The sequence below is a fragment of the Argiope bruennichi genome, chromosome 8 (assembly GCF_947563725.1).
Source record: "Argiope bruennichi chromosome 8, qqArgBrue1.1, whole genome shotgun sequence".
Classification (NCBI taxonomy): Eukaryota; Metazoa; Arthropoda; class Arachnida; order Araneae; family Araneidae; genus Argiope; species Argiope bruennichi.
The window spans coordinates 97,932,790-97,960,768 of record NC_079158.1 but is presented as its reverse complement, the minus strand read 5'-3'; the positions used below and the strand labels follow the sequence as shown (position 1 = coordinate 97,960,768).

Sequence of the window (27,979 nt, the reverse complement as noted above, 5' to 3'; positions counted from 1 at the left end):
TGCAAGAAATTAATTATAATTTCATAATTAAAAAAATTACGGATTCATTTTGATAAATTTTCGTTTGACAGTGATTGATTTTTAAAACTGCTTTTGGTTCAACATGTATACTTACTCAACAATGTTTATTTATGCTTGTAAAGCTCTTTACCATAAAAAAATATTTCGTATCAACAAAGCAAACAATAAACTTTAATGTACAATAATTAATATACAGATCACGACCAAGTCATCTCCAGAACTGTTGTCCCCAGTTCAAAGATAAGGTGGGAATAGTTTGTCCTGATTCGAGCTTTTTCTTGGAGCCTGGTGAAGTTTCAAAAAGAGTTCTCCGTAGTGCCTTGTTTCGGTAACTCCTTTTATTCCAAAACTTTTAAAATGTTCATTTTTGATGATTTTGGAAATTGTTTCAGGCCCTTGAAGTTTTTTTCTTAGTCTTAGATACATAGATTATGTCCCAGAAGTCTTACAAAGTCCAATCAATCAGCAAATGATACGTTTTAAAGTTCCTCGTAGACATTTTTTTGAATCAGCTCTAGGAATCTCCATAGGACAGACTCGTTGGAACTTATAGGAATGTTCTTTATAAAGGCGACCCTAAAGACGAACTGCTGTCAGATTTGTGACGCCGAGGGTCTTCTGGGGTCCACACTTTGGCCACCATGACATTTCCGTTCTGAGCACTAGGTTTCTCGCTGGACCATGAGAGGGAGTGCCCGGCGAGAGGTACATAACCAGCAGGGGCACCTGAAAATAAAGAAAATATCTACTAAAGAATGTATTCGTAATCATATTTTTGTGTTGTACGTACGAAAATAATCTATACATATATAAGATATATTGTGCTTGCATGTGCATGTGTGTTTGCGTCTTTGTATTGGTATTTTACCATTAGTCTAGAACTACTAAATTTGCCAAATATATACTTTACAAACGATTTTTTTTAAAAAAAATTCAAGTAGAATTTAATTAATTCAAAATGGAGCAAATATTTGAATTTTTTTCCTTTATAATTTACGAAAATATAATCAACACAAATTTGATCTTTACATAATTTTTAAATTTAAAATAATACAAACTTATTTGTCGTGCTATTTTCCCCCTTAAATTTTGGCATTTTTTTAAATACTTTCTTAACACTATTTTCCACAACTGATTTCATTATTGAAATGAAATTGAAATAACATTTCATTATTTTATAAAATATTTAATGGAGCAATTTTCTTATAATGTTGAAAACTAAGGAAAAAGAGTTATGTTAATTATCAAAGTGTACTACATGAGGAATCAAGAAGTGAAATTATAATACCGCAAAAGAACAATGTGAAATTCAAATAGATTACCTAGCCACTTACGGTTTTAATGGCACTATGGCATCAGATTCGAATTCATTTTGAAGAATCATGAGCATAATAAAAGAAACATGCGTAAGGTTATTAAGAGTAGTTAATGCTGTTTAATGTCTGTCATAATTTGATATTTAGAAATATTTTTTCGGTGGAATTCTAAATAAAATTTAATAGAAATTAAATACAATATTCCAGATGAATCAGCAACACACAATAAAATATGAAATAAACTTTAATAAATTAAAACTCATAATAAACGCCAACACTGCTAAAAAGTCGAACATGACACAGTACATTTTCTTGATAAAATTAATTTCTAAGCTAAATGATTATGATTATTTTGGAATATTTATTCACCTTAAGCCTCTTAGGGATCTTAATGTCTAGTTTATACATGCAAAATACTTTAAGAGTTCTTTACTGTTGAAGGTCTTTTAGGTTAAGCAGAAACCCTGTTTCTCTGATGATGAAGGAAATTAGCATATAGACTAAAAACTACTGATTTAAAAAAACAATTAAATTAATTTTACTCGCTTTATGTTTGAGAAGAAATATTTTTTTAAAAGGTTTTTTCATTCACTTTATTTCTGTGACTGAAATTTTGTGCAGAGATGCATTTTCGATGACATTATGTTACTTCAATATTTTCAGAACTTAATTATTATTGGATGAAATTAGTTTTAATTAAGTTTCTTTAAATATTAGTAAAAGTAATTTAATAGAGAAATCTCAAAATTTCTTTTAATAAAATTCTACATTTTTATAGCAATGAAATAAGAAGCAAATGAACTAGTAAAAGTAGATAATTATGAAAATAAAATAAGTTTCTAATCCTACATTTTTTTAGTGCCGCATTGAAAAAGTAGAATTTTTTTTTAAAAATCTGAAATTCGAAAATCAGAACAAAATTATAAGACCACAATGTACTGATTACATTTATATATGTGAGATTAAAATCCTATTTCATTGCTGTTCTTTTCCTCTTTTGCGATCTTAATTTGTGTTCCAGATGTTTGATCAAAAGAAACAAAAATTAACATTTTAGCATACTAATTAAAGCATACTTTTTAAAAACCCTTTTGTATTCATAATAAGTCCTTAAGCATTTTCTTTATAATTATGAAAATTGCACGTTTTTTCTCTCACATTCGGCATTTGTTTCATCTCCAGCTAGACGGGGAGGGCCCTGGAGACTGCGCAAGAGCAGACGGAGCAAGTGGCTGGATTCCCACGCCTTGCGTTTTATCGGGAAGAACACGCAATCCTCAAGAATCGATAGATAGAATGTCCTCTACGTTTACTTAAATCGAGTGTCTCTCTTTCCACCAGATCCGGTGCCCTGTATGATTGCTTGAGGTTTCAAAATGCTATGAAGTTCGTATGAATTCGGGTAAATTCGGTGTTCTTCGGTTCATGAATCAGTGCATACATGGAAAGCTTACAAAGTGTTGCAATTACAACAATTTCGTCAATTTGGTCTTGTAGCAAAATTCTGTTGACTAATAGAAATTCAGTAAACGAACAGGATTGAGAAAATCTGCTTTAGAACAGGGTATTGCATTAAAAGTTAGAAACCATATTGACTTTTTGTAAATGGAAATATATGCCTGTGATGGTTAGTTACTAGATCACAGTTAGAGCACACGTCTTGCGTATTTCAGTAAAAGTTAGATATATGAAGTACTTTTATTCACTTTGTATATTATTAGACTTAAAATCGAATAATAAATAAGAATTGAACGATAATTTCCAATTTATCGATTGCTTCGAATTCTTCGTTATGAGCTTCCATTTCGTTACGATTCAATTTGCACTGCACGTAGTTAAAGATCATATTTGAATTTAACACTGTCATTTTCAGCTTAATCTTAAAGAAAACAACTAACTATCATTTCTAAATGAATGCGGATGTGATGCTCTAGTATCATCCTTTAATTCTATAATGCACTTTATTTTACCAAGAATATTCATGCATGTTCATTCAGCGTTCCTTGTTTTTTCATATCTAAAGATTCTATGCATTCTATAATATATATGCATTCAGATTTCCATGTTTGTTATGCATGTTCATTGACCTTTTCTTATTTTTTAATAACTAGGTATTCCATAATATACACCCATTCATTTACCCATGTTTTCCTTTAATTAAAGATTTACTCATATTAAACACTGCAACGCAAATCTCTAAGAGTCACTTGAATATAAAGAGAAAGATAGCTGTCGTCTTAGGTGAATGGGGTTGAGATGTTTTTCTGTTGTACTTTTGTTCCAAACCGCACACTATTATTGCATGCATATTCATAATATGTATTCATGTTGCTTTCTATGTTACTCCACAATTAAAGAATTTAAGCACATTAAACACTGTCAGACAAGTCTTTAAGTTTTAACTGAATCTAAAGGAGAATATTAGCTAGAATACAATTTTTAATAAACTTGAAACAAAAATTCTAAACATAGTAGCAGAATAAAAAAAAGAAAAAGAAATTTTCCTTAATTTAAATGAGACATGCATTTTAAGATGATATACTTAGAGATTTCTTTAATATGTGATTCATTATTAAGTCATTATCTTTAGCATGCCATTTTGCTTTAGTCCGAATTTATTTCTGTTAATTTCCGTGATGAAAAAAAATCTATTAAGCAACACACATATTGCCTATGGTCAATTCATCACCTAAGGGCTTACAGAAAAGTTTTAAGGGTAAAAATGACAATCACAATAATTTAATAGATCAATAATTCAATATCAAAGATCAATAATTAAAATAACAGTAAGTAATAAAGCTTAATAAAGTATTTTTTTTCAAACTCCCCTCAACAGAAAAAACATTAAAGAGAACCATTGCAATAATAGGGCCATTTTTACTGCAATAAAATGATTTAAAATATTGCAATATATCCAATAGTGACAGTTGTTATTTGCTCTTTGATGAAAATTCCAAGAAGAAAGAATGTCTATATATAAATATTTAAAAAGGGACATTGCTGTAAAAATTACAATTAAGTGATATTTCATTAATTAAAAGTTGAATATTTAAAAATATTCCAATATTATTTGATATTATAAGCCTAACAATATTCCAAAAGGTTATTGAAATCGGATTGGAAAAAAAAAGACGCTATATTATGTGTCACTATATTATGTGGAAATATTTAGAGCATTTGAGCTACTGCGAAGTTCTCATTTGTACGCTGTTTTATAGGTATCCTTTATGACAAATAACAAAATTTTATCGTATTTAATAAATGAAGAAGTAATTAATAAAAATAATATAAGTATTGAATGGGCTTCGTTCAATATTAATTGTAAAATGCGCTAGTTGTTCATTATAGAAGAAACCATTTAACTTTTCATGATCAAATTCAATTTCAAGAGACTGTATTCCTTCACAAATATAATATTGTAATTACACAACAGTTACTTAAAGCATGGTGTTTTAAATCTTTTCCCAATATCTCCTGTTTTTGATGGAGGAAAAACTTACTCCCCTCACTATTTTTATGCAAAAAATGTTTTATTTTGACCTTATTATTACTCTTACTAATAATAAAACAAAGAAAAGCATGTGAACTCAAATGTCATTACACACGTTATTATGTTAGAATTAACTGTCTGTGACATTGCGCATATGTCGAAGAAAAGGAATTTTTCTTATCTCCTGCTTTATATACTTGCTATAAGCACAGCTTGATCACCGCCTGTTCTTTCCGATACTCGCCAACTGGTTATTATCCTTTTAGTACGAGGGAAAAATCAAATCTGAACTATCGTTCGATTCGATATTTGAGTTGCTGTTATGTCAAAGACAGCAGACATAATTTCAAAAATGAGAGAGAAGTCTAAAAAGTAGAGGTTCTTTAAAATCTCGTGGTCGAATTTTTGGACGATTGCTTCTTTATTTTAAATTCTTATACGGGCATCGGATTCACTGCTTACATGAGAACCTAAAAAACATATTTTTTTGTGAGTAATTCTTTTTAATCTCATTCTTTATTTGATATGTTTAAACACATGTTAATTAGTGTGGTAGATAACAAAAATTCTGTTCGGATTGATGTTGAAAATAAAAATAGAAACATTTATTTTATACGTTTGAAAGTTGTTATAGTTTTAGAGTAAATTAGAATTAAAAAAAAAAATCAGTTTGTTGATATGTAATAATAACAAATTTGTTTTTAATGCTCCAGTTAGAATTATTTCAAAATATCTTTGTAAAAATTTAAAAGAGAATTGGTCCTCTAGATTTGAAAATTGTAGCATAATAATACCTTATGTTTAATTCTTTAACTTTTATTTTATTTTTAAAATGTATTTTTAATTACATAGGAACTGTAACGTGCATGCCATAAATATATTTAACATCATCGCAGTGTACTCGTGTATAAGAATAGATATTAAGATAATAAAAAGTATTGTAAAATATAGCTAAGGAAGTTTTTAAAAATTTATGATGCAATGAAAGAAAAACTCTACGAAAATAAATTGGTATCAATGAAAAACTTAAATTTTTAATTTCAAAGAGGAATTTAAGAAAGAGATTTTTGAATCCTATCAGTCTACGATCATGTAACTTAATCAGCGAAACCGGTTTCTCCAAAATTTCTTCTACGCTAACGTTAAAAAAAGTATTTTTTTAAATTATTATTTTATAATTTGCATCAAAGTTACTGAGGAAAAACCTTAAATTTTCGATTGATTTTTAATTAAAATTTTGAAAATTCCTTTCTTAGTCAGCAACCACTATATAAAATCTTAAGTATGCATACACGTCATACTTAAAACTGATGTATGCATAAAACTGATATAATCTTTTTATGCTTATTTTTACATCATAATAATTTGAAGTTTGCATGCTATCGGTAAATTACGTGATACAAAAATCGTTCAAAAACTTTCACTGGATATAAACTCTGAAATAAGTACCTTAATCTAAAAAATTTTGTTTCCAGTTTCTAATTAGGTACGCATACTCATTAGAAAGAATCTTAAAAAATTTTTATTGAATTTTTAATTTTGTAAAATTAATTAAAATGTTAACTTTTTTCTAATTGATTTTGGAGAATATGGTATAAAAACATTCTTACATCACTTTAAAAATACATTAAATTATTTTTCTGTTTTTAATTTTATTTATGTGCATTTCTTTAATTTTAATTTTTTTTTAAAGAATTTATTATATAACGGCTATTTGCAATAAATTTTTATCTTTCAGTTACTCATGAAATGTTTTGTAGTCATTTAAATCTAAAGGTAACTTTCACAATACAATCTTTAATTTACAAAATAAGTAGTTATATATTTATAAATATTTAATTTTTGATATTTGTGTACCTTTGTTTAAAATTTGATCGAAATATTTCAAATTTTATATTATTTTGAAATATCTTTTTTTCATTTGCTTTGATTTAGAAATAAGGGCAAAATCTATATATTTTTTGCGATAAAGGCGCTTAACCTATTATATCAATAATCGCGGAAAACATAAATAATAACTTTTAAATATTTATACTAATCATTCTTTTAAATCGTTTGTTATATATTATTACCTCTGTTTACATGAAAAATAACTGATAATTATTTATCCTAACCGAATTTATTGCTATAATCGTAACGTTCATATAGCAGAATAATTAATTACCTTTGTGTACTCCGTAAACAAATCTACAGTTTTTATTCAATATTGATGAAATTTGCCACGTGTTTTCTTGAAAATAAAAGGAAGACCACTGCAAACTTTTTAAAGTTCAAAAATTAATTAAAATTTCTTTCAACTAAAAATTATACATGATTTTGGGGTTTTTTAGCGATATATTCAGAAATATTACCACATACAAATAATTTTCACACAATTTTAAGATTTAAAAAAAAAGTATCTTTTGAGTGATACCAATTTAATTTCGGTTAAATTTTTTCCTACTCTTGACAATTTTTTATTTTTTTTAATAATCAGCCGAATATTTTTGATTATGGTAATGATTTATTATTCATTAGTAATACATTTTTTGCTTTTCTAGTGAAGAATTTGTACCAATTTTAAATCTCTATTAACCATGTTACAAGACGAAATTTTATTTTTCATAAAAATAACAATCGAACGATATGATATATATTATGTTTCCGTGTTTTATTTTTTTTACATTAATCCATTTTTGATCATTATATATTGGTTTATGAATATTTTTAGCAAAGTTTTTGCTCATTCTAAGGATCACAAGGAAAAGAGTAGGGATTCGAATTTCTAATCTGAAATAATGTAGTATGGTAAGATTTTTGGTCTGATCATACATTTTTATTGCATTTGTAAAATTTACTAAATAATTTATTTTTGAAAATTTGCTCTATAGAAACTACAATGTGCATATAGAAAATAAATTTAGTAGAATCGCAAACCATTTTTTAAAGCAGCAATTAACAACCGATCATGCATGATTCTTCAAAATTCGTTAGTTTTATGTAAATTCATTGGTAAAAATAATTACATGAATGAAAAAAAAAAAGAAAAAGAAAGTTAGAGTATATTTTAAAGCATACCTATTCTAACAATTTGCGATAATACCATTTTAACACATCATACTAATTAGTTTTAACAGTGTCAAAACGACATTGCTAAGTGTGTCATCATAAGAATAATTTTTATACTCATTTCATACTGCAAGGAAAAAAAACCCAAAAAAAAAAAACAATAACAATACATTTGATGATATTTGGCTATAATATCTTCATTTGGAACCCCTGCAAGTTAAACGGCAAAATTTCAACTATCCGACATTCCAAAATGTTCTAGGAATGACAGGCCTAACTTAATTATTCAACAGAAACAGAATTTTTGAAACAAAGTTTACAATTTCAAACACGTGTTCTTTTGCCTCCTCTGTATGCGTTTAATCTCCCCATCCCACTCATTTGGATTATCTTCTCCAATCAGTTCTTCCGCCAGAAATTTGTAAAAGATGAACAGGGAAAATTAATGCACAAATTATCCAAAATTTAACCACACGAATCTTCAATTATCTTAACCGATTTTGTAAGGAAAATTAAAATGCGAAAAATATCAAAATTGGAAAAAGAATTGTGAGAACACTATTAATGGTCTTGGTGCATTTTTTATCTATTGCAATATTTTTATTTACTTTAAGGAAGTTAATATTCATTGCAATTAAAATAGGGTATCATTTTCTGCATTACTCATTTATAATTTTAATTCATATTTATGTAGTTAATAAATTTTCATATTTAAATGAATTTTTAATTTCTTTTTTATATAAATCTTATAGCATTTACAGTTTTCTGTAAATAATGTTGATTGAACTAAATTTCATAAGTTCAAGTTTTTTTCCTATCTCTAAAAATTTTTTTTATTTGCTTTTTCGCATATGAAGTATAGAGAAAATATTGCAATCGTCAACGAATTCAAACTCGGAATTTTGACCAATGTCCAATTTTTAGACCTGACTGGGTTCGAAAAACACATTTTTGGTATGATGTCTGTCTTTATGGACTTAAGATTAAATTTGTAGATTTATTTATGTCAAATTTGAATGGAATCCCTTCAGGGAAAGTCTGTCTGGCTGACTGTTCGAGTACAAATAAATACAATAACTATAAAACTTAAAGAGTTAGATGGATATAAATATGTGCACAAGACCGATTTATATCAAATTTTAAACCAAATCTCTCAAAGGACTGAATGCTTGTCGTTGGCATACAGATATATAGCATACATGTAAATACAATTACAGGTAAATGAAATGATTTAAATTAATGGAATTCTTTACATAATTTTTGACTGCAAATGCAGTTCCGAGTAAAATTTTGGTTTCAATCATTCAGAAAAAAAAGTAATTTAAAATACTTATTTGTGCAATATATCCAGTAAAAAGCATAGATTCACCAAATATCTATATTTCGCTAATATTTTTCGGAAATATAATGCAAGCCATTCGTGGTTTTTACCCAAGGTCCCCAATTTTATAAGGGGGGGGGGAAGGTTAAGACTTTTATTGTATAGCATGCAAGAAAGTTTAGGAGAGACAATTTCCCCTGGTGAATTATCAAGTTAGATTACACTTTCCATTTCAGGAATCTATTTTATAACTGACTTAAACCCTCGGGGGGCACCTCGAAAAGAGGATGAGGCGCTTCCGGTATGGTGGGTGGATCTCGCTACCCTGGAGGGTACACAAATGGTGCGGATTTGGCTCGTCCCATCGATGAAGGGACGTACTTCTTTCGGGAAGGGTTGTACCATGGCCGGTGATGGCCCTTAGGACTCAACCACAGTTCCCAGCCAGTGTTGCTGTTGCGGCGGTCCGGTCATTCAGTTTTCTTTATCCGTGTGCCTTCGGGCGGGTAGGAGAATCAGTGATATGATTTATAACTGACTTAATTAAAAACCATAGAATACATGGAGCGGTACTGGATTTTGTATGATGTTTGCATCAAATTATAATATCTTTGAATGATTCATTTTGCTAATATTTTTAAGAAGAATTTATAATACAATATCCGTATGATGCACTAGCACGGTGATTATAAAATCTATTTCTGATCTTTTCCCAATGAACTAAATGTCTGCATATCCAAACCCCGTTTAATTCAGAAAAAGTGAAATTATTTTAAGGAAAACTATTTTTATTGGGTATATGCCATGGGACTATAGCATTAACTCAAAGCTTCCTTTTGAACAAAATGAATTTCCTAAATTTTTATATCAATATTTGATTTTTATTTTAATTTGTCACAGTTATTTTAGTTATGACATGATTTTTTATGAGTTATTGATTAAAATTATCAATTAGTAATATGTAAAAAAATTAATTAAAAATCTGCATAAGAATAGCGTTTGGATATATTGAGATTGAAACTGGATCCTGCTTATGACAATTGCAGTTAGAGGAATAAAACTTTTTACATTATAAAGCAATTTTTTATTTTCTTTGCGTAAAATGTCATGAAAACTCACTTCTACAGCATGGCATTGAGACTTTCTTAAGCTACATAGCTGCTTGTTTCTGGACATGTTAGCAGAATTCAGAATTCATTAACTTAATGGGGAAGGTGAGATATCCAATGACCAATCGTGGGGTGTCTGTCCACTTTGGACAATCTCCTGTCGTAGTAACGAATGGAAATATGAATCTTATGTCTATACCCTACCCCTCGACCTTCCCTCACCTATTCCTTCAACTAATTAACATTAAAAGAAGAGAATAAGAGCTTTTTTCGAGCATACATCATTTGTCTGTCAAAGTACATTGATGAAATGTTATAAATTTTATGATTTATGTTGTTTAAAGTGTTAACGTTTTATATTATAACGTGAAACTCAAATAATATTTAATTAAATCATAACTTTGAATGAACTTTTGATTTTTCACATTTATTTGTCGTGTTCTCAATTATATCGATATTCTAATTTGTGAGAATTTAGGATATCGAAATCGCCACCCAAAGCTACAATTTTGATGGAGATTATTGCTTTTATACGAGCAAAATCTTTTACATATTACAATATTTTTTATTTTCTTCAACAGAAGTGCCACAAAAACTCACCTCTGTGGCACTGTATGATGACCTTCTTGGGCTGCTCGGCTGCTTGGCTCTGTAGAGGGTCTGCGGGGTGTCTTCCAGAGTTCACCAACTCGCTGAGGAAGCCGATATAACCGATGGCCAGTCGCAGGGTGTCAACTTTGGATAGACGTTTTTCGTAGGGTAATGTGGGGATGTGGGCCCTGAGCCCCTCGAAGGCATCGTTGATGGACTGCATTCGCCGCCTTTCTCGCAGGTTGGCGGCCTGCCGCTGCTGGACTTGCTGCGCGACGCACTTGCGCCGTCGCCTGACCGGCCGCCTGCCGCCGGTGCTGGAGCTGCTATTCTCCTGGTCGGAGTAGGGTGGTGGCGAGGAGTCGTCGAAGCTCTCCGAGAAGTGGTGGAGGAACTGGCGGTTCACCAGGTCCACGTTCTCCATGAGGATCCCGATGGTGGATGATGGATGGCCGTGGGTGCAAAGCCCACGGAACACTCACTCCCAAACAACCTGCGCAAGAACGGAACACGAGATTAAAATCAATCGCATGAAACTGCTCCTTCTGCCTTTCATTGATAAAGTGATCCACCATTTTTCTCTAAATTAGGAGAAGGAGAACATTAAATTTATGAAAACCGGTTGTAAAGTATGTCTCAAAATGCAGTAAAGTGTTGGCAACACTACTAAAAATACCATTTGACAGTTGATAGTTCAGGGTTAGTAAAAATGGCGTGTTACACGATAGAACAACATGTTTTCATTGTTAAATAATATTTAAAAAATAATGAATGTCCCGGGGGGGCCACAGCTCAAAAATTTGTGCATTGGTCCCCTAAATCATGTTATTTAACAATTACTTGTTTTTATGGGGTTATTTGAAGACAAAGGACTATGGCAACAAGCCCACAAACACGCGTGCATTGAAGGAGGAAACAAAATGCTGCATCAACAAAATTCTGCCGCATTTATGCAAAATGGTCAAGGAAAATTTCGACAAAAGTGTATCTACGTGCCAGCAGAGACGTGAAGGCAATTTGCCCAATGTGTTATTACATGCAAAACCTTATCATGTTACTTTACGATTCAATAAAAATATAGCAAAGAAAAAAAAATCACTGTATTCTTTATTTAATTCAAATCTTGCCTTAACAAGTTGTTCTATTGTGTAACGCACCATTTTTACTAAATTATCAACTGTCAAATGGGTTTTTCTTAACACTTTACTGCATGAATGGTGTCAAATTCAAATCTTGCGTTAATTTTGGGACACCCTTCAGAAAGGTGCCATACATTTTTTTTTACACATGTTTGCGGACTTCCATTTTCCATAATCGAAAATACTAAGTTAAGCTGTCGTATTTGTTTACATCGTTCTGGAAAAAAAATTAATCACATATTAAATAATTTTTGTAATAATTATCAAGAAACTTTCAATCGAATATTAATTTATTGTTCGTTAAATGGATGGAAGCAAATAAAACAAGCAAGTAAACAAATGCAGTAGCATCTTTTAAACTTATATAACTAGAATTGACAAATAATTGCACTGAGGTGGACCAGAAATAGTGGTGGAAGATAAATGACGTGAGACGTAATTTAATATCTAAACAATATATAAGTCATTTTTCTTGAGAAAAATAGTTGATAAATTCATTACTTGAATTCTGTATCCAGTAAATGTTGTTCTTGTGCAAAGCAAACTTTTAAAGTCACAATTGTAAAATATTTTCATTTTCTTTTGAAAGATTTAAATCACGTAAAAAAATTAATATATTTATTTTATGATTTTACTTGTCTTAATGTAATATTATATTTTATATTTAATATATCAGTTTTAATCAGATATTGATTTCGAATTTTCTTAATGATGGATATATTAGCAATTTTCTTCATAATGGATTAATAGCATTTTATTAAATTGCTCCTTCTCTCCTTCCTTTTTTTTTATTTTTCCGTATATGAAATATAGACATCATAAAAAATTCGAATTCGGGGTTTTAATAATACTCAGGATGCTGAATTTAAGAAGTTTCAAAATATATTTTTGCAGTTCAACTTCATTTTTGTAGTTCAAATTCACAAACATTTCGGGAAACATTTTAACCGTTATATCTGTCTTTCTATAAACAAAATATTTAAAAAATGTTTTGAGTTAAATCGATGAAATTTAGTATATGGGTTTAAGACCAAAGTTGCAGATTTGTATTCGAGTGACAATACATGGCGCATAACCTCAAAGGGATGACACTTTCTTTCAGGCGGTTTAACGTTAATTCAGAACTGTCACTAAAATAATATCACTCATGCGCAGAAATAGGAAAAAATGAAACGGTATAAAGAATTTATTCTAATGATAAAACTCTAATGAGACTACTAAACAATTTAAATGATAAAATTGTTTGCTGAATTTCATGACTTCGCAGCATAGTTTTTTTTTCTTTTCGTTACTCACATTTATATGAGAAGACAGATATTCTTCGGTACAGATGGTGCATGATTCCTTTGGTACAGATTTCGCCCAAAATTGGATACAAAACTAACATATTAGTGATATATTTGGTTTGAAAAGGCATACATTGAATTCGCTTGGTTCATTGCATTTAGAACTATAGTGTTCACATGTTCATGGAGAGACGCACAAAATTCCTTCGGATGAATGTTCTCTATAGTTGGCTAGAAATTGACAATTAAGGCTTAAAGACAAAGCAAGGCAATGAAGAATGTAGAGAGTTTCAATATTTAATGTAGATAACACATTAAGTGATGAAAATAATTAAGAGAGATTCAAATAATTCACAAGAAGAAAAACTGAACAATATTTGAGACGCCTGAAATTAGCTAATTTCCAAAAATATCATAGAAATTATATTTTAATCTTTACCGAAGTATAACATTTTATGCGAAGCAGAAGGACACTTTTTTTTTACACATTTTAAGATAGGTGTTTTAATAGATAGAGTGGTTATATACTATATATATATATATATATAAAATATTCTTTCTTATAACAATATAAAAATTTCTATTCCCCAAATTTTCTTAATAATAATTAAATAAATAATTGTATTTACAAGGGACTGTGCTTAGAAACGGAGGAAGGACTCAATTTTAAAAATTATAAAGTAAGGAAATGAAGAATTGATTTATTTTTGAAATCAATAAAAACAGTACAAACAATTACTATTTGTAGTATTTTAACTTCTTTCTCATATGTTATTATTTTCCCCTTAATTTATCTTTCCCCTTAATTATCAGGGTGATAACTGAGCTGGCATCCCTCTCTCCGCCACACGCCGCACCAGTGGGAGGACGTTTGGTCCGCTTTCAGACCCGATTTCAAGACGGTTCTTCGGTGGAATCGGGTCTCGTACCTGAAATCCTTCCGAAGCCGAGACCTTACCACCAGGTCACCGCGACCCCTAAAAGTTCTGAAATCTTGTAAAGTAGTTTTATATTCAGATAATACATTATTATCTGTTTATCCATTTATTTAAGGGCAACGGAGGCCTGGTGGTAAGGTCTCGGCTTCGGAATCGGAGGGTTTCAGGTTCGAGACCCGATTCCACCGAAGAACCGTCGTGTAAGGGGGTCAGTTGCATGTTAAATCTGTCATGACCAAACATCCTCCCGCTGGTGTGGTGTGGTGTGGAGAGGGGGTGCCAGCTCAAGTGTCGTCCTCGTCATCTGACCACGGTTCAAAATTACGAGGTCCGTCTCAAAATGGCCCTAGTGTTGCTTCAAACGGGACGTTAATATAACTAAACTAAACTAAACCATTTATTTAAATTTCATTTCATTTTGATGATTCACGTGTGCATCTAGAAGAGAATTTGAAAAAAAATTACTTCAAGATTCCACAAAAAGTAGAAAATAATAAAAATATTTTAAAGAAAGTACATATTTTTAATTTAGAAAAATAGAGAATATACTTTTTTAATCAAAAATTAGAATGTTAAATCCTAAATTAGTGAAGCACTGAAAATAATGTAATGAAGATGTTAAGCTTGATGACTACCCTAGAATAAAAGGGTTCTAAATGTTAGTTGAAATTAATTTATATAAATCTGACTAAAACTCCAATATGTATAAAATATTTTTTTCCGTACATGGGAATTATTATTTTATTCATGTACTTTTTCTTCCGGGGGTGGAGGATTTTTTTGACATCCATATATTTGATAAAAATTATTATTTCGATATCGTTGAAATTTCTTTGCAGATGAGATTAGAGTCCAAAAAGTAAAACAACTATGATATTATTATTTTGCAAATACATACTGGAACTGAATGTATTTCATCTAAGATATCGCTCGCCTCTCTTTATTATCTATATACTACATCAATGGGAAAGACGACAGCTGTGGGAAACAGATAATTTAAAAACTAGAATGTTTCTAAAATGTTAGCTCATATCATGATCCTACTCAAAGTTCGCAACCACATAACGTATTTTGTGACCTTGAAAGCCTGTCTACTTATTGATAAAAATAATGTATGACTGGTTAATTTTTTTTACATCGTAATATCATTAATTATACAGGAAAAATATTCTGAATTTTTGAATTGAATAAAGAGTCAGTGCATATTGTAACAAGCGCGGATTTCTCGTCCATATCCTGCAAATGAATAGATCTTCATTTTCTCAGTCCATATTGAAATATATAAACAATATTTTACATTTGAAAATCTTTATTATCTTTAAATCAAGCAAATTTACCGCTCCATGTTCTACATGGAAATGGATCTTTATTATTTGAGTTCATATTTAAATGCATGTTTAAATTGTATTTTGCATTTTATTAATAAGCCTATATTATCTCTAAACCAAGGAAGATTTCACGATTCAATTTACAGATAATCAATTCTATCATGATTAAATTTAAAGATAATACATAAAGCCTGTAAACGCTAATATGTTTGAAATATTTGCCATGTTTATTCAGCCGAATAGATTTCCATAAATGCTAAAATTGGGTTATTAGGATGGTTTCGATACTTTTAACTGATTTTGTTCAAAAAGACTGTAAAGCCTGTAAAACATCATTTCTAGAATCACTTGGCAATGATATTTTACAGACAGACGCGGAAGTATATCTTTGTCAAATTTAAAAAAAATTACGGATAAGTTTAATATTGAACCTTCATTCAAAATATGAAAAGCAAATTGTTAAAGTTTATAGAGAAGCTAATTAGAATATTGGAAGATTTGCGGACTGCGGTGGTCTGGTGGTAAGGTCTCCCTTTCGGCCCCGGAGGTCCGTCGTGTAAGCAGGTTTGATGCCCGGAGTCAAATGCTCTCCTGCTGAAGTGGTGTGGAAATTTGGGAAGGAGGGGGTGCCATCTCAAACGTCGACCTCGTCATCTGACAGCGGTTAAAAATTTCAAGGTTCTAAAATAGCGCTAGTATTGCTTTAAAACAAGACGTTAATGTAGCTAAACCAAACTTGCATTTTGCTCTTGTAATGAAATTGCGCAGAACCGTTTGTTGATAGTGTAGTGCTTTGAGGTGGGAAACGGATTCTTTATGACAGCCTTGAATGTAAATATTAATGTTTTTTTCCTCGATCAAACACTATAGCAAACACTAAAACCAAGCTTACAACCAAGTAAAATAATGCAATATGATTGATGGAATACTGGAGGCATAATCTCCTTTAACCAACTTGGAATTTTTCATGGGGGTACCTTAAAAATGATGAAGAGAATCTTCCTACATAATATTTGGTTCTCTCTTCCATGATGATTACAGAAATGATATGGGGCTCGTAACCCCCTACGATAAGTGTTCATGCGTCCCAGGGGAAGAGTTGTACCGTGGCCGATGATAGCCCTTAAAGACTTAACTTTAGTTCTCGCCGATGCTTCCACGGTGTCCCAATCATTCAGATTTTTTCGAACTTCTTTGAAACGGGTGGAATAGCTTTTTTATTTGGTAACAATCTAGCAACTGAAGAAAAATAAATACAAATGCTTTTTCTCAACAATAAAATGGCATAAACAAGAAATGCCAAATGTGTTGCTTCGAACCGACATAGAGCTCTCAAAACAAATATTTTAAGGTTCATCAAACGAAAAAAAATCAAATCTAAATTTTAAAAATTCCTAATCATGCATAAATATTAATAACGAACTTCACATTCTTAATAACAAGAAATTATAAATAAAAAAAACTGAGCTTGAAGCAAGATTTGAAAGATTCTAAATCATGAGAAGATTCATAATCATAAGAAACCTTCCCAGATTCCAAATCAGAAGAAGAAAGGTATTCAATTTTCCCAGTAGATATAGAAAAAATTATGAATTATTTTCAAATAAAGAAATTTGAAAAACTTTACTTTTCTGTTTTGGTAACAAAATTAGCGAAGTAGGAATGTCTATGTTATGCAGATATATATGTCTGTCAAATTCGAAAACACTTGAAACCAGGATTATGAAATATCTATTTTTAAAAGCACTTGTCAGAGCAACTAATTATTTTCATTATAGAAAGTAAATAAGTGTTCTGTCAAATTAATGCCTTTTAACATTGATCTTTGGTCAATTTTGAATTTAATCATTGCGGATAAAAAAAAATTTCGAAGTAGGAAAGATAGCAGCAGAGAAGAGATGCGAAAGATCAGGAGAGAGAGGGGGGTCATGCATTAACTTTGCTGATAAATTTTTTTAAAAATTTTATCTACATCTATCTTTGTGTGAACATTATATAATTAAGTGTTGCTATAGTGTGCTAATAAATAATTATGAGCAAATTTTGGAAATAAAAAAATGATAAACGAATCAAATATATGTATCCATTCTGCGATGTTTCGAGTAAGGGGTTCGAATCTCCTCTGTATTTTCCCCAAGATAAAGATCTCTGAATATTAAACTGTAAAAAGTCAGTTAGCATAGTTGAAAAAAAATGTCTACTACAGTATCTTAGCTTTATCTTTCGTGCTCAAAATAAAAATTATTTAGTTCTAATTGGCAATACGTGCATCGATTAAGTCACATTAGGGCGTATTAGCAATTAAAAAAACCCCAACAGGAGTGGTATTACCAAAGCTTTCTCGGATATTGTCCCAAGAATGAAGTTATTATTAACAGCATGCCATTAACGAGCAAAATTTAGGAAAAAGCCAAATAGTCTTAGATCTTCGACAATTACTTTTTTCGATTAATCATGGAACGTTTTTAAAGATCGATTGCAATCACAGTTTGAATCAGAACTACCAACGTAGGCTTACGATCATATACTAAAAGCCATATATATATATCTATCTATCTATACTTATAATAAAGCTCAATGTGTGTGTGTGTGTGTTGTCGCTCTACAGGCCAGACCGTTTGACATACAGCTACCAAATTTGGTACATGTATACCGTGGAGGTTGGGAATGTGCACCTGGGGTTCCTTTTTCCGAATTTTTAATTAGAATTTTAATTATTAATTAAAAACTAACTTTCCCGCCAAAAAAATCTTCCATTTTCCCCACCGCCAACTTTTCCGCCAAAAAAATCTTCCATTATCCCCAGCGCCAAACGAGAAAGTCTTCAGTTTTTTTTTCTCCCAACAGTAATGAGGCTAGGGTTAAAATTTTTCGGCGGATTTTTTCAATCGGTTCTGTTTATTTTCTTAATGTTTGATGCATTTAAAATTAAACATTGTTAATGAATCGATCTTTCAGATTCATTCTGAAGTACTTTTGAATTAAAATAAAACAGAATAAAGGAAATTAAAAATTTCTAATCCGCATAGCGTTACCCCAACTGGCGTAGAAAAAAATCACGTATTTGCGTTACGTAACCGGCGAAGAAAATTCACGCATGCGCATTCTGTTCTGACTGTTGCCATGACAACGTTATCAATGGATGATTTAAATTATTTTTGGGTTAGTTGCATGCTTTTGTAAGTAAATTATATTTATGTTAGCTATATATTTTTTGTATATGCTTATAGTTTTAAGTACATCGTTTTTTAAGTAGTTTTTTTAAAACCCGTTTTCAACCGTTTATTTTAAACGATTCGTTTTATTTTCTTAGTGTTTGATGCATTTAAATTTAAACATTGTTAATTAATCGATCTGCTCATAATGAATCTAAGAAAATTTTGTTGACCAACTCTTGAGATATTACATAAATTTAAAAAGATATTCTTTAGTGCCCATAAAGTTTAAACGCTGAGTGACTCTATTTTCAGTAATCAGATTATAAAAAAATGCTTTGTTTCAGTAAAAAATATTATTATATTAATTGAAGATAAATTCTTTCCACTTTAATTTAAAGTATAAATTCTACGGGTGCTAACAGAAAATGAGAGAGATACATATTACGTTATGACTGAAGGCCTTTATAATATTATGAATAAATTATATGATAATCAAAATTTGAAGTTTTAAAATATTTTGATGAAGAAGCTATTAAAGTAGAAATTGCATAAAATATTTAATTATTAAAATTTTAACGAACATTAAGATTGGCGAACCGGCTGGTCGCCAAAGGCGGCTAGTACTTATAATAAAGCTCAATGTGTGTGTGTGTGTGTGTGTGTGTGTGTGTGTGTGTTGGCGCTCTACAGGTCAGGTCATTTGACATACAGCTATCAAATTTGGTACATGTATACCTTAGAGGTTGGGAATGTGCACCTGGGGTCCCTTTTTTTGAAATTTTAATTAGAATTTTAATTATTAGTTAAAAACTAACTTTCCCGCCAAAAAAATCTTCCATTTTCTCCACCGCCAACTTTTCCGCCAAAAAAATCTTCCATTATCCCCAGCGCCAACTTTCAGTTATTTTTTTCTCCCAACAGAATTGAGGCTAGGGTTAACATTTTTCGGCGGATGATTTCAAACGATTCTGTTTATTTTCTTAATGTTTTATGCATTTAAAATTAAACATTGTTAATTAATCCATGTTTCACATTCATTCTGAAGTACTTTTGAATTAAAATAACACAGAATAAAGGAAATTAAAAATGTATAATCTGCATAGCGTTACCCCAACTGGCGTAGAAAAATCCACGCACTTGCGTTAACGTAACTGGCGAAGAAAATTCATGCATGCGCATTGTTTTCTGACTGTTGACATGGCAAAAAACGGATGATTTAAATTATTTTTAGGTTAGTTGCATGCTTTTTTAAGTAAATTGTATTTATGTTAGTTATATATTTTTTGTATATGCTTATAGTTTTAAGTAGTTTTTTTTAACCTATTTTCAATGATTTAAATTATTTTTAGGTTAATTGGATGCTTTTGTAATTAAATTGTATTTATGTTAGTTATATACTTTTTTGTATATGCTTATAGTTTTAAGTACATCGTTTTTTAAGTATTTTTTTAAACCTGTTTTCGACCGATTATTTTAAACGATTCATTTTATTTTGTTAGTGTTTGATGCATTTAAAATTAAACATTGTTAATAAATCGATCTGTTCATGATGAATCTGAGAAATTTTTGTTGAAAATTCTTGAGATATTACATAAATTAAGAAAGATAGTCTTTAGTGCCCATAAAGTCTAAACGCTCAGTGACTCTATTATCAGTAATCATAGTATTAAAAAAATGCTTTGTTTCAGTAAAAAATATTATTATATTAATTGCAGATTAATCATTTACACTTTAATTTAAAGCATAATTTCTACGAGGGGTAACAGAAAATTAGAGAGATACATATCAGGCTATGACTGAAGGCCCTTATAATATTATGAGCGAATTATATGACTATCAAAATTTGAAGTTTTAAAGTATTTTGCCGAAGAATGTATTAAAGTTGGAATTGCGTAAAATATTTAATGGTACGACCGGAGTTTAACCTCCTGCTTGGAGCAATTTTTAAAAATCGCCAACAACGACCTTGCGAAATGTTCAAAAGCAAAGGAGCAGATGTTCAATTATAGTGCATAATAAAGATTGCCAGCTTTGAATCGTTATCGCAACTTGGCGAAGAAGGGGGTTAAACTCCGGTTCAACCTATTTAATTATTAAAATTTAAACGAACATTAAGATTGGCGAACCGGCTGGTCGCCAAAGGCGGCTAGTATATATATATATATATTTCGAACCTCACTAAGGCACGCGGATTAATCTGAATAGCTGGACTACCGCAACAGCAACACTGGCTGAAACTATGGCTGAGTCCTAAAGTCCATCACCGGCCACGGTACAACCCTTCCCGTGGGAAGTGTCATTGATAGGAAATAGTTGACCCCCCATTTCTGTACTCACCCATGTGGCGAGAACCAATCGCCATACCGGAAGCTTCTCATCATCACCTCTGAGGTGCCTCCAGGTGGGAGAAGTCTTAAATGTAAAGTTCCATCAAAATCCCGTATTCGAATTTTTCGATAATTTCTATAATTTCTCTTAGTATATACTTCGTACACTAAAAAGTAAAAAATCCGTAAACATTCACCATATCATTTCCGACTTTCTTATATATTTCTTCAATACAACGTTTCCTATTTTCAGATTCATCGTTACAAGTTGAAGTTCATGATCGAAGAGAATCAAACGAATTTTGAAACTATCGGCCAATTTAATCCAAATGATGGTACATATCTAAGATTTTAGCATTTAGGGTTCATACTAAAATTTCACACATCAATCTTGCTGGAATTTTTTTATAATCAGAAGCTCAAGGTTTAACATAGACTATCAGTCTGTTTGCTCGTTGACGGGCTTAGTTCAATATTTGATACGGATTTAGGGGTGGATTAAAAGATAAGCAAAACTGACATCTGCCAAGGAGGGGAGATTTCTATTTTGATGATCCCAGGACTTCCATATTTTTTAGTTTCTCGAGCACGTAGCATGAAAAAAAAAGGAACTGTAATTGTCAAAATATTTAGATTCGAGATTTTGACGAATCTTTGTTTTTCAGAGTTCCCTGAATACGAAAAGCATATTCTTGGAATAATGTCTGTCATTCGTCCTGTCTGTCTATTTGTGATAACTCATAATCGCTTCTAGCTAGACGGCTGAAATGTGATATTTGTACTTTATGAGAAATATAAATATTTGTATCAATTTGTGAGCGAAATTAATTTACGAAAATGTGTCTGTCTGCTTGTCCGAGTACAAGCAAACACGATAGTTACAAAATTGTAAAGAGCTAGATGCGTAAAATTTCTACTCAAGTTTAACATCATAATGCAAATACGTATGAAGTTTGGAACTAAATCCATCAAGCGGTGGGTCGTCTGTTGGCCTGCACTTTCTTACGCCTGTAAACACAACTCAGAAACGTAATGACTTAAACAAAATTTCGTAAGTGATCTTGTGAATACTGTTAAAAGTTCTATACATAAGTCTGGTTACAATCGGTCGGAAAAAAGGTATCCAAAATACATATTTAATTTTCTGGTATGTGTGTATTAACCGAATTAAACTTATAAATGCCCCTACCTCGCTAAAGAAGATAGCGCGCTAGATTTAGAGGGGGTGAGGCGGCAAACAAACAAAACCTCGCCGATTTCACAGTGAAAATGGCTAAGCACCATTATTATGCGTGAAAAGAAAAATCTGAGCACTCGTGGCGTTCGCAAGTTTGTTTTAGGTTAATTTTTTTAAATGATAATATTTTCACGTTGGCATGCTATTTGAATGATAATTGATCCTTTTTTTTTTTTAAAAAAAAAAAAGAAACCACCAAACACTATAAATCGTTGTTATAAAACAAGCAGATAGACTTATTTTTTTGTAAATTGTGTTGTGCAAATATATTTAAACATAGAATGCGACAGCTAATGCAATCAAGTCAGTCAGATGAAGAAAAGATAGATGAATCAAGGGTAAAACCGTATCATATTGCGATGTTTCCGATTACAGGTTACAAATTGTTTTGTATTTTTTTTTTTTTTTTTGTATTTTGTATTTATTTTTAGATATGCACGGGGATTTTTTCATTTGCTTGTATTAAAAACTGATTTTCATTAAGTATCTTGCCAGTGTAATTTTAAGGGGGGTGCCAGCTCATTTGTCGTCCTCGTCATCTGACCGTGGTTCAAAATTACGAGGTCCGTCCCAAAAATAGCCCTAGTGTTGCTTCAAACGGGACGTTAATATAACTAAAAAAAAGTGTAATTTTATTTATTAATATCTCGGTATTCACTACTTTATAAATGTGACGGATGCAATTCAGTCTATCACGTGGTGCTTAAATCTGGCTATTTATTTTATTTAAAATTTTGATGTACGAAACGAATTATCATCTGTATCTACTGTTCATATAATCACCTTTTTTTTTTCAATAAGACTTAAGTGTAGGTATGGTACTTATTTTTCTCCGTATCTCGGCAAAACAGCTCCTAATATTAAAAGCTCGTCAAACGCCCACCTAGTGACACAAATTAGGTTGTTTCTTTTGGCAAGTTACAATCAAAGAAAAATTTGACGATACCGTACGATTTAGTCCAGAATTTTTTTTCTAGAAATAAATATGTAATCATTTATATCATTAAACTGTTAAACAATTATTAAGCAGGTAGCAGCTGATAACCGATTATCTTAGAAGCAACCTTCATATTTTCTTATTTTAAATCCGATATATTTTTCTAGATTCGATACATTTTGATAAAGAAATACCTAACACGTTGGCTGCCTAATAACTAGCCTGTGATACATACCTATTATTAGATTAACCATTACAGTTACAGTTAACATTTTCCATTACAGTCTAGTAACAGTCTCCATTACAGTTAAGAAAAACCAAAGATAATTTCATCTGATTTCACAAAATTTTCGAATTTCGAATATATTAAGATTACATTTCAAATAAATAAATTTATAAATAATTTATATAAGTTGTTCACCGTAACCATAGTCCAAAAGCTAGTTTCATAGCCGTTAAAAATAGAAATAAATTTGCAAATAAAAAAAAGATCTAAATGACATAAAAATTATATTTTCGAGTTAAAACAACGATGAAAAAAATATGAATAAATTTTATATCATCCTTGATTCTATTAGTCATATCTTCGGTATACTGCCAAATACGACTAAGTGAAAAGAAAATGTACCCTTTCTGAAATCATGGCTAGTACTTTTTGTACAGATTGGCTTAAGTTCCCACTAAATTCTTCGATGAAATAAAAATCAAGACGCTTCAATTTTGTATCGAGGTTTCTGTTTTCAGTGATCTTGATTTTTAGTTAATTATTAATTAACTAAATTAATTAAAAAGTAAATTAATTCCATTATCTTAGTATTCCATTATAAGTATTCCATCATTTGTATTCCATTATCTTAGTCAATCCTTTTTTTTTCTTTAATTAGTTTCTGTTTTAATATTTTTTTAAATATAACATTAGCAGAAAAAAATGGTTCTCAAGAGAGTTAAAAATTTATCCCTATGACAATATATAAAAAAATCTTGTATATCATTATATATGCGGTATATTCATTGCATAATAGTAGCCTTTGACAACCTGCTGGTTCGCCGGAATAATTGGTCATATTTAATTTTAGTTAAATTGTTCAGATATAACTTAATGTTCATGTTTCCGTCAAATTTTCAGACAATAAAAGTCGTGTTACTTAAATTATCAATATTAAAAATGTGAATGTAATTATTGTTACTTTTTATATTCCTTTTATAAACTACACAGGTATTAAACAATTTTTTTTTTTTTTTAGCGTTCAACAATTGAAGAAATTTAAGCGATCAAACAATTAATGGTATAACGAAAACGGTTTAAATTTCAGAACAACAATGTATTCTATTGCTGGAAATTGGGCAAACGAATATTTTTAAAAGATTGGCAACATTCAGGAGAAATTTGCATTACTATTAAATTAGGATCATTAAAAAAGATAATGTTTTAAATTTTGAAATGGCGTAAGATTTATTTTTATGCAAAAGGATTTTCTGAAATTATAGTGGAATAAAGGTTGAAATTCCGCTTATTTTTTAATTAATTGTAATTCTAATCAAAATGGGAAAAAAATTGCTTCCATGTTCACATTTTTACACTCCAATATATGTAATTGCAAATTTGGTAATTATACGTCAAGTGGTCTATCTGTAAAGCTCCAACACACACACACACACACACACACACACACACACACACACACACACACACACACACACACACACACACACACACACACACACACACACACACACACACACACACACACACACACACACACACACATCTTTATTATTGGTTGAGACATCATTTTACCATGATAATGTTTTAAAACAAAAAGAACACCTTCCTTCCAAAAGTCTCCTTTTACAAAAGAATACACATACTTCTCTCCCTTTTGAAGGGGTTATTTTTAGCTTTATACCAATGATATTTAGTAAAATACTCTATATGCTCTCTCTCTCTATCACATAACACTTAATTTTATGAGACTAAGATGAAACTTTTAATATTACTTTAGATATATTATAGATATATTAATATTATAGATTATAGATATATTAATATTACTTTTAGACTATATTCATAACCCCTTGAAAAAAATTCCATCAATCAATTGAGAGCACTTTTTAGCGGTAAAAGGTTTAAAATAATAAAATTCAAAAAGCCATAATTTAGCTGCAGAGTTCTTCTGCAATTCGGTTGCAGAAGAGTGCAATTTTTCTTTTCTTAAAATATTAGTATAATGACTGTTTTATTAATGATGACTAAGACCGAAAGACTAGATAAAAATTTTGACTTGAAAATTTGAATTTTGTAATTTAACTGAAGCATTATAAAACCTAATTCATTAAGTTATTTAATGACTTTTTCGTACTACAAATACATGCATGGTTTTAACGGTTAAGAAATTAACTATTAAGCTAATAATTAAAGTAATATTATTGTATACATATGTATAAAGAAAATTATAGCAACACCTTATCAATCATTTTATTTAAGAAATTAAATAATTGAAAGTTGGTAATTTTGTTGCGAAATTTCGTAAATTATAAAACCTGGTTTTGGGTTCACCAGAAACTTTTTTTTTCTATTTCATTTGAAGAGAAAAGGATATTCATAATTTCTTAAAATATTTAATTCACAGGAACAAGCGAAATTCATGCCAATAAATGCTACTACTTTTATAATACAAAACTCTAATTGCTACTCAACTGAATGTGAAAGTTGCAAATAAAATTGTATGCTTGATTAAAAACTAATTTTAGTGATGAGATACAAAAATATAATCTTTAACTATTAAAATAAATAGGAAAACTAAACAAATCTGTCTGATTTCTCTAATTTTTATTTCGTGAGAAATCTCATGAGCCCTAGATATGTCATCAAGGGTCATCTATCCATCATCAATCTTCATAAGTAAGATAATAATCTTCATAAGTAAGTAATATCACAACTCCACTATACATTCATTGTCAAGAAAAAAACTATGACAGAATTCCCTAGTCTCAGTTATTGTGCCGATTTCACCAATTCTTACTTGATCATTTTTATTTTATGAAAGTTTATGACCCTTAAATATGTTATCAATGTTTGCCCTTTCTTTTTCGTGGGAGATTGCAAAATAAAACTTTTATTGATCCCCCACTCTCAACAATTAGACTGATTTCGCCAATTGATCCAAATGGGTTAGCATTGATAAATTAATGCCATTAGCACTGTGAGCGAACAATTAGTAGACGATGAAGATTAATAATATTAAGCAAAATACAGATTTTAATGAGGTAAATTAATTTAACAGGCTTTAATTTATTTATAAGTATTGATGCTTCTTCCTTGTTTCCTGTTAGGTGTGTATTATTAATTAAAAATGGAATTTTTAAATAAAATTGATTAATTAAAAACTGAATTTTTAATAAATTAATTTTTGAAAAATATTTCTATTAATTATTGAAAATTTATTTCAATTTATTCAAAAATGAATCAAAAATATGCACTTTGTCAGTGAATTTTCTTCTCTTGACAATATTGTTTAGAAAGTATCTTTAGAGATTTAGAATATACTCATTTTATTTCCTCAGTTTTATTTTTTTTCCAAAAGTAATATAATTATTAATATTAATAATAATAATTATTATTTTCAAAATTTGTCAGCTCTTATAGATTTTTTAAATTTTTTCGATGCAGTCATTTATTGATCAATCAATCAGTTTTCAAATGAAATTTTTTTAAAAAAGATTTTAGTCCACTAATTTTAAATTGTGTTAACTGATTCTTTGATGGTGAATAACACAAATATCTTTTTCAAACGAATTTCTAACAAGGGAAGATTAATAATTAATTAATTGTTTTTAAATGGATCGAACAGATTCATTCAAATAAAAAAACAAAATATAAATGCTCATTATTTAATTAAGTAATTATGAATATAAACTGATTGTATAATTAGTGAACTAAATAACGAAAATCAACTATTTATTATTTAATTAAAAAACAGCGAATAAAAATCTAATAAAATGTAAATTAATGGAATAATTCATAAAACAAACAATAACATTTCACTTACCTTTCTACTATTTATAGAGGAACTGGTAGGAGCTAAATGCCCCCAAAATGGAGTTCTTAAATTCTCTAAGCACTGTATGGTACTTCTATCTGAAGTCTTCAAATGCTAGATAATGGTAAACAAAACCTTCTAGGCGACTCCTTTACCGCGTGGCTTCAAATGCAACCGCGAGAAAGGAAGGGTTATTTCGACAGAGTTTTGACTAGGAAGTTTCTACTTCAACGACACACAGTCAAGAGTACCTATGCTAGTATGCTTATACAAATCCACATCATGAAGACCGCCTGTGTTGGTAAAGGCTCATGCGCGGCACCGCCTATATTTGCCATACCACCAATTGAAAAGTGAGTAGGCGTGGTTGGACTTTCGAATGATTGATGCGTGCGCATTTTGCCGCAATTATAGGTTCCGTTATCATCGTAAGATGATGTCTCTGATAGTCTATTTAAAAAAGTAAAAAAGGCGGAAAACGATTAACTTTTTATCACATTTTTTTTTTAGCTTTTTATCCAACGTACCTTTTTTATTATCATTACGATATTTTTTTTAACTCAAGTGTTAAATTTTAAAGTAACCATCAGTAAATTTACTTTATCTCTTTTATATTTTTATAATGAAAGAAGTACAAAAGAATTTTAATGCAATATTAAGAGAAATTTGCTTAAATTTGAATTTTTGTCCAGT

General features: G+C 30.1%; 1 protein-coding gene across 2 annotated transcripts; it reads right to left on the bottom strand.

Annotated features, from left to right (window-relative positions):
* Window positions 1–172: 172 nt before the first annotated feature.
* Window positions 173–27,526, bottom strand: LOC129980503 (pancreas transcription factor 1 subunit alpha-like). 2 transcript variants are annotated; one of them, XM_056090833.1, is made up of 3 exons: window positions 27,296–27,526; window positions 10,906–11,389; window positions 173–747 (listed from the first exon to the last, which is right to left on the bottom strand). In XM_056090833.1, the coding sequence occupies exons 2-3, from the start codon at window positions 11,318–11,320 to the stop codon at window positions 584–586; spliced, it is 579 nt and encodes a 192-aa protein (XP_055946808.1). In that variant the 5' UTR covers window positions 11,321–11,389; window positions 27,296–27,526; the 3' UTR covers window positions 173–583. The 2 variants fall into 2 exon arrangements, with proteins under 2 accessions (XP_055946808.1, XP_055946809.1); XM_056090834.1 differs by lacking the exon at window positions 27,296–27,526 and having other exon boundaries at window positions 10,906–11,407.
* Between the last annotated feature and the right edge of the window lie 453 nt (window positions 27,527–27,979).